Source organism: Lissotriton helveticus, chromosome 12, assembly GCF_964261635.1.
Source record: "Lissotriton helveticus chromosome 12, aLisHel1.1, whole genome shotgun sequence".
In the NCBI taxonomy this organism is placed as follows: Eukaryota; Metazoa; Chordata; class Amphibia; order Caudata; family Salamandridae; genus Lissotriton; species Lissotriton helveticus.
This window is the reverse complement of record NC_136073.1, coordinates 361,140,764-361,149,390: the sequence shown is the minus strand read 5'-3', so window position 1 is coordinate 361,149,390 and position 8,627 is coordinate 361,140,764. Positions and strand designations below refer to the sequence as shown.

Sequence of the window (8,627 nt, the reverse complement as noted above, 5' to 3'; positions counted from 1 at the left end):
ATTTTTTGTACAATTTCATTCTCGTTGGTCTGTCACATGTAAGACACTTGTAGATGCATTTGTTTCCTTTAAACGCTGTAGAAATGCACGTGGCCTTATCCTAAAGCACGGAATGCAGCATAAGTATTTCTCCTTAAATAATCTCTTTCACCCAATGCATTTCGAGCCCATCACGGCTCTTCGTCAGGGGTTTATCTACAAATGTTTAAAACATATCTGTTAGGCTATATATTCACGATTAGTTATCAATTTGAGTATTATCCAGAAATTAAACAATAAAGATTAATGCATACAATTCATTTACGTTCTTCCCGCCAATAACGTTTTTTGCCCACTGAAATCAATTGTGCCTGAACAAATGCTGGTTACAACTTCTTCACTCGTTTGCATTTAATTAGACTTTCTCAACTTAAACGCCCTCTATTCTGTTCCTCTGAACGTGAATAAACTACCTCTTCCAACCCCAAACGTAGTCCCATACCTTAAATAAAACATTCTGGTTCCTGTTCTCCATCCGGTCGAAAACCATATTCTGTGCATTACTGCCTCACTCCATTTTAAACGGCTGAGTGGTAATCCCACCCCTTTCTCGTCATTTGAACTTCCGATTCCTCCCCTTCAATGCAGCATACTACTGATCCCAAAATGCCTTACACAAGCCTTTCAACTGATCTCATACTTGCATTTTAGGGGTTATTGTTCAAAACGGTATATTTTCACATTCCTCCCAATCGTAACCCCCTTCCCAGTCATTCAAACAATTTAACATTGAGTTCCCCGCCCTCCCGTAAATGTCATGTTAAACGCTGATGGCAGCGTAAATAACTTAATCTCTGAACCAAATCGCTTTCTTTGCTAGTCTGTATTGCACATTTCAGTCACAATGTGCGTTTGACAATGTGTCCAACCCATGTTGATCCTTTTTGCTTTAAAGATGTAGTTCATCAGATCCATTATTAGAGAAACGATGTTGTAACGGTCTGCCATGTGACAATGAGATTTATGTATTTTTATCAATTTTAAATAGTACCATGTAATTATTAAAGGCACGGAGTATATATATAGACAAGGATAGGGTGAGTGATGCATTAGCATACATCATGTGTGTCATTCAATGGTTGTTCATAGCCACTTGTACCTTTCTGATGATTCTTTATTGTGGGAAACACGGTTATAACCATTGATATTATAGTGCCACCAGCAGTCTAGGAGAAGCACTGTCAACAGGCAGCGGCATCCACCGTGCCTCGTCACTGGTTGCCAGCCCTTCCTTTCCCTTCCTCTCCCGCCTCACACTGAGGTAAGCAACATCAGACACATCCCCCCATGACCAGTGCCGCTATTACTACTACCACCTCTCTAACTATTTCCTTATTTCTTCTCACACATGTAGCACCCGGCTGGGTGCAGTGTGAGTATTCTATCTACTTTATTTTCACACCGGTGTTCTTCACTAAATGCACGTCGCTGCGCATATTGTTCCTTAATCGTTCAGGTAACGTCTTGGCCCTCCATTTCTTGATACATTAAATACGCACGCTCGCCTTGATAGGTAGCTGATGCCACTCTCCCTTTCAAATTTTCAGATGTCCTTACATTATTAGGTCCTGAAGAGACCCTACACCTGCAGAGGGGTCGAAACGCCGTCGACTTAAAAGAGAAACAAATCACTACATCAGCACTGTTTACTGAACACAGTGTTTGGATAAATAGCTACTATTTTAAATCGTTGTTTCTCGTATGAAGGAAACCAAATTGTGTATGTCACTGTTGTCACAAATTCGCTACTTTTTGATTCTTGGTTTCAATACACACTGGGGAAACAAAGCACTATTTTGTTGTATATATGTGCAAACTCTTTGAATAATTGTTATAAATTGTAAATATCCAATCAAACAGTATTCGGTCTCCTCTCTGTCTGACATCCGTATGATCCAGTTCGAATGCCATTGCGCAGTATAATTATCATTATTCTTTTATGATTTTTTTGCCACAAGAACCACTGTTTCTTGACATGCAGTTCCAGTAAGTTTAGCCTCGTTTTGAAGTTGACCTAACTAGCTAACACTCCAGGGTTAGTGACGTCAGCGTTCTACTGCCTTCCACTGTAACAAGACTTCAAGGCCTTCTCATATTCTATCCCCGAGAGGAGCCAGGCATCTGCTCGTTCGCTGCTGTCGAGAGCTTTGCATAACATCACGTGCCCTAGATTTTGCTTTCTGCATTATAGAAAATGTATAAAAGATGTGCAATTTTATTTATGTGAATTAAGCATTATATGCTCCAACGGCTCGGACAGCGAAGCGCTGGTCCATTGCTTTGGGCATTCGCACTTAGAATAGTTTTACTGCTTGGTGGATTTTTGCCATTAAATATGTATTAGACTTCAGCCGGCCTCTCAAAGTGTTATTTTTTCTCCCACCCGAGTAATAGAAAAATGTGACACGACGAGTCTCAGATTGCAAAGTGCTACTGTCAAAAAAGCACAGACTGGATGAAGGTGTCATATGTATGGTAAGTAGATGTAAAAGCAAAGTCCAGCAATGGAAAGGTGTGCTGTTGGCTTGGAGCCATCTGATAACCCTGCACACATGCCATGATACTATTTGGTAGCAATGTCCAAATTGTTTTTTTCATCGCAAAACATAATTTTTTTTTTAATCGTTGTATTCTTAGCACTGCCTATGAGAAAAAAAATCACTGCAGTAATTACATATAGAACAATTGTGGTAACCACATGGGATGGGACATAATTTTGAACAAATGGAGATTAAAATCCATTACGGGTTTTCAAACGAACACGTCCGTGCACTATGGTAAATGATTGTCACTTCGGACGCTTTTGAACTGGAGGTAACTTTTTTATGTGAGCTTGCTGGCAAGGGCAATGTAGTAAAAAGAAACTTACTTTGTGAAACGAAAGAAAATGCTGAACATTAAAAAGATATCGAATTTCCCAGGTCAACGAGTGAGTGTAAGGTCCACTCCAGGATTTTGATCTGCACGATGGGACTTAAGTTTCAAGAATTTAAAGAAAAAAACCCTGGAATGGCTGACCCGTTTACGCATCGACCTGGAAACATGAGTGCTCTGTTACATATCTCAAGTTATTATAAGCTAGGTTTAAGAGGGAAAATCCGAATTAGACACACCATATGTATATTTATTTATCTGTTGGTAAAAGAGTGCTAGTGGGAGGAATATGTGAGCGGCACAACAGCGCCGCCTGCTGGAGCAGAGCGCAAGGGCAGTGTTTGAGCACGCTCTCAGGTGCTGAGCAGGCAAGGAAGGGTTCATAAGTGAGGTGGGCTCACGTTGTGCTCGGTTTAGTAGCTCGGGTCCTTGTCGGCATCTCTCCGTCACTCACCATGCCGCCCAAGACAAGAAGAAATGGAAGCCGGGCCCAGGGAAGTAGCAATTCGGGACAGGGCAGCTCTGGGAAGTTTAGCGTTTCACAAGAGCAGAAACGCGACAAAATCGAGTTTTTCATGCGGGAATTTATAAAGCAAGGTGAGCATGTTCGCCAAAGGCTTGTTGGTTTGTGGGCGTTTGAAAGACCCGGGGTTCAATTGCAAAACGCTTGGCGGGCGAGTGGATAGCTTTTCTTTCAAAGTGTGAGGGAAAGGCATGAGGGACTAAGTGCATACCCAACGCCTTTGATCGCACCCGGATATCTACATCAAAAGAAATACATCGGGGCATTTAATTTCAGAAATCTCACATTTTCCAGACCCAGGCGAAAGTACCTCGTCTAGTCCAGGTTTTTCCTTTGCATTCTGGGACTTGTTATGGGATCAAATGGACTACAAATCCCAGGACGTATAGAAACCTCCTACTGGCTGAGCTACTCTCACATGAAACTGGGGAATTTGAGTTTTGTTCAATTTCTCTGTTCTCTTGGATTGGCGAGGTGAAAGTTTCAGCTAGAAAAGAACATAAAATGGTGTCACTTCTAACTTTAAATTGATTGTGAGTCACTTGCCTAAATTGGGAGGAGTGTTAGCCTGTATTGATGTCTTCTGTCCAATTTAGCCAGTTCAGGTTTTTATTTTATTATTTTCACCATGCTGTGTACTGGGACGTGTAGATTAGGTTTTAACTTTTTAAATGTAGGGTAAAAACTTGCAAACTGTTGAATAAAAAAAAAAAAATCAAATATCACGAGGGCCACTTGGCTGTCATATGGGGTGAGTAAAATAGATGTTTCAAGGTGTGTGGAGAAGACCCTGTGAGTGAAAATTATGCATAGTGTGCGGTCGGCCCTGAAGGGGATGCTTTCGTTAAACATGTGGGCAGACTTTGGGCTGGCCCCCTCCCTCTGTATCACCACAGCCACTGTGTTTGTCCTTGGATTTTAACCGATGAATCACTGTCTTTTTTTAGGTTTGTTAGTTCAATGGAAGTAAGCCAAGACTGCAATATGTGAAATGTGGTGGGTTATCACCCCAAAGACAGGACTTGAAACAGTGTCTGTGATGAGTGTGGCTCGCAAAGTGCGGGGCACGCTTGGTGGGGCAGTTGTTGCAAAGATTGTGTGGGCTCCAGACTTAGAGTATCAGTTGAAAAGAGTGAGAGCCAGGCTTATGTGAGCTGTCAGAGAGTTGAGGGGGGCAGCCTTGGAGAACTGTTGTTGCCTAGAAAAGGGGTGGGCTTGCAGCATGTTGTGGGAAAAGTCCTCCGCTTGAAAAAAGAAAAGATGTTATGCCCCACCTCTTTAGATTTATATATGAATACAAAGTGCCGTGGGCATCATTTAGTCGAAATTAGCGAGTTCCGCAATAAATGTGGTGATTGAAACAATATAGAGAAATATTTCTTAGTTCAAAACTACTAACAAACAAAAGTCTGACAAGGGTTTTGTTGATGATGTATATTCTCCAAATTCTCTGCAATCATCAGTATAACATTATATACAAAGTGCAAATGATACAGTGCTCTAGTGAGTGTGAAAGTATATAAAACATGGATATAAGACTCTGTACACCCCTGGTTCAACAAGCAATCTTGAATGAGATCCGATAGCATGTCATTCCATATTCATAACGATCACATTGGATATATGAACCAAGAGGAAGTCGAAGTTTCGACCCAAGCTGAATGAACGGGTCTCGTCGGACTAAGCCGTTTGGCTTAGAACCTGCAGGATATGGAGCCAGAAACCCAAAAGACACAGATGTCAGTACTGGATATTTCCTCCTAGAAATTACGTAGGCAACAAGTCTCAACGTTAAACACTACTCGCCGTTGAGAGTGTAAACCGCCTAGTGTGCCACTTAATGCAATTGTCAAGAAAACTGGCAAAAAGTCTGGTCTGGACAGGACCTAGGGAAGTCAGCCCTGAGAAGGGTTAATCACTGAGATCCTCCTTAAATGTCCCAACTTAAGTGACCCAAAGGTTGTTCAAACCTAACAAAAAGAGGGGAACTATGTAAGTTTAAAACTAGGAGGTTCCTAGTGTGTACCTCAGGCATAGTTGTGGTGGAGCTCAAGGGTGCAAGATTAGTGCTGTAACCCTCTGTGAGCTCAATGAGCTGTGTCTAGTGACAGTTCTGTATGAGTGAATTAATGTGAAAAGGTAGAACAGGGCAGTGGAAGCACGTACAAGCGTATATGCTCATGCCATCAGTGGGGTGCACACCATGTGCCGATCTCAAGTAACTCACCAACCACACTCAATGATGAGATCAAGAGCACCTTGTGATCACGCTGAAACAAGGGGAAGCGTGTTACTGCCCACAATGAGAAGAGTGTGAGGGTACTCTATATAGTGTGCCGGTTTCTGGTCTCTAAACAATCACTGTTAAAGAGATTAAAACTCACATTGACCCACGTGCAGCTACTTCAAGATTGTGCGCATCTTGGTACACTTGCCAGTATCAATGAAGTAACACGAATCCATAGTAACCTACCAACCTCATTAGATTGTCCTGCCCTTTTTTTTCCAGCCAGTCAAAAAGAACATTTTAGTAATATCTGTGGTTTCATAGCAGATACTGTGTGTGTCATATTGACATAAAAAAATCATATTGCTCTCTACAACACCTGACCATCCTGCCGAGGGGTGCAATTTGATACAAACGCCAGGAACAAAATGTAAGTAAACTTTCCACTTTTTTAGTTAAAATACTCCAAAGGTGGTCTGTTGCCTTTCTGGAATTGCAACATGGTAACCACCCCCAACTGGTCTGTCAGAAGTTCCATATGCTTTTAAACCAAGAGTTGTTTAATGCGATCAGTTCGCTGGGCTTGTGTAGTTCGTGGATAGCCAAGTCTCAGGCTGCTAAGCAATGTGAAATGTTTTTGGTGTCACCGCTGTCCTCCTGGAGATACAAAATGTTCTGGGTGTCACTATGGGCTGTAATTATTCCCACCAAAAGGACTAAGTGGGTGTTCAATAGGGTTAGTGGCTCCCTCAAGAAGTTCTCACCCGTTGATCAAGGCAGACTTAATGTCCTTTGCTTGTAAGAAGTAAACAGATCTATTGAAAGGGCATCAATCGGCCCACAATGTGTGGTGTAAATGGCTGCGAATGGTTCCAAGAGAATCAGTGCAGCACTGCGACTGTGTCACGCATTATTTGACATTGGTTTCTGATATCGTGCAGGCACTAGTTTGGTCCCTATCCTGGCCCTGACACCAGACCATGTTGGAGAACAAGAGATCTTCGAGTGGAGTGCATAAGTGTGTTGGGTGCACACACTTTACTGTAACTGAGTGATGGTTGTTGCCAAATTGAGCACCATGTAAATGGCTGTTAGGGTTGTGGTTCTCCTGCAGTCAGCCTCCAATCAGGGAGGATACAATAGCCTTTGCTTGAACGCATAGCGTAACATCCGTTGCTTGATATCATTTGCTTGGAACTTTTTCCTTTTAAAAATGTTTTTTTGTTTGCAGATTTCTACCTCTTTTCCTTTTCAGGGTAAGTTTCTTCTGCCATGATGAAACTCTCCCTGTGGTTAGTCACTTCACAGCAGGGGCCTTTTTATTTGGGCTTCCAAGGAAGCAAATCCCGATTGACATCCGAACAGTCCAAGTGGGTCTAAATTTGGACTCCCTGTTCGAACAGCCTGTTTAATTGAGAAGTGGCAGACAAAGGTGTGCTTCTCTTGCTTAGAATAACTTTAAAGAATTTTAAATAAAATCAGTAATGTCTTGATCTTGATTTAATATAGTGCTTCATACTACATGTCTGCAATTTCTGAGATTTGGAAATAATAAAAGTAACAGTGTTTTGGCTTGCTCAGATTTCTTGTCTTGGCCACTGTAGTTGCCTATACTTCCTTCCATGAACCAGTAGTTGCACACTGGATGAACATCAAGGAGATGCTCTACATTTGTGTTGGAACAATGAACTGCTAGGAGCAGCCCTTGGGCAATGCAATACATGGAAGACTAGGAGCTAGAGTTTAACCTCTTCGGGGCTGATGACGAGCTCAGCTCGTCATGAGCGTAACCTGCCGTGCGCGGATGACAAGCTGAGCTTGTCATGTAACGCGGTAATATGCAAAACGCAGCGGGAAAACCGCTAGCGCGCATGCGGTTAATGAGTAACGGAGCCCACCTAAAAGCTATGAGATCCCTTCAGCTGGACTGGATGGCAGGAAAGCAGATTGGACCAGAATTGCCTGTGTCATGGAGCAACAGAGACTTTCCTTCATCACTGGTGAGGTTGCACCCCCTTGTCTTCTATACTTCTAATCACCCAGTCTGAGGCACTTGGGCACTCCTCTTCAGAACCTTGGTTTAGTATTGGGTCTCATTTGCTGGAGCTGGCTGTCCTGATTATGGGACTAATCAATACCTCTTTCAAGCTATGTAGATATCTGAGAAATGCCTGCTAAAGTCCCCATGACTCTAAAGTCCAGTTGGAACAGTGAACCCTTGTGATCCAGTGAGTGCCTCTAACCCCTTGGGGGCCACCGCCACCAGGGAAAAAATAACTGAGCTGGCTGTTTAGAGTTGTGGGTGCCTAATGTTGGGTACCCCAGAGGAACTGGCAAGTTCTGATCGCTTATACATCCGCGCCTCATTGAAGACAAAAAGGAACGGTCTGGTTCTTAGCTTATCTTGGAAGCTAAGCTGTGAACTTTGTGCATTGGCTACTGAAGTCCAATAATTACTTTATTAAATGTAGTCTTGGCACCCCAAAGAGTGGATCTTGGAATTTGCTGGGGTAGGACTTTCACTGTTTTGGTGATTGGGATTTTAAACATTTTGAACTGGAAATTCAGCAGCTGGGCTTTAACCTACTGTGTGTATAGCATTCAGGAAATCATTGTAAAAGAGAGCAGACATATTGTTGCAAAGATGGTGGATTTGTGTTACTACTTTTTTTTCTTTGTGTCTGGCACCTCTTCCATTGACCAAGACCATTCCACATTATTAGACAGCTTTGGGACTCTTCAGGTTTCCGAGCATGGCTCCCATGGCATAACATTGGGTATCTGAATGTTGCTCAAATATTCCTGTGTCGGGGTCATTCTATTTTAAGTTCTGTTCACATTTATAGTAAGTCCTTTTTCAAGAGCTTGTGGAAAAATTGATTCACACATGTACAATTGTTCACTTTCTATCCTCTGGTAGTTTGACCTCATCTGTGTGGTAAGTCACTCTAAAAGTGTCACACA

The 8,627-nt window shown here is 42.4% G+C and overlaps 1 protein-coding gene across 1 annotated transcript in view; it reads left to right on the top strand.

Moving 5' to 3' along the window:
- Positions 1-3,306: 3,306 nt before the first annotated feature.
- Positions 3,307-8,627, top strand: part of LOC144798626 (borealin-2-like) — a 265,361-nt gene continuing 260,040 nt past the window's right edge. Inside the window, exon 1 of the mRNA XM_078669584.1 lies at positions 3,307-3,510. Within this exon, the coding sequence (XP_078525710.1) occupies positions 3,369-3,510 (142 nt within the window). The 5' untranslated portion in view covers positions 3,307-3,368. The remainder of the gene's footprint in view (positions 3,511-8,627) is intronic.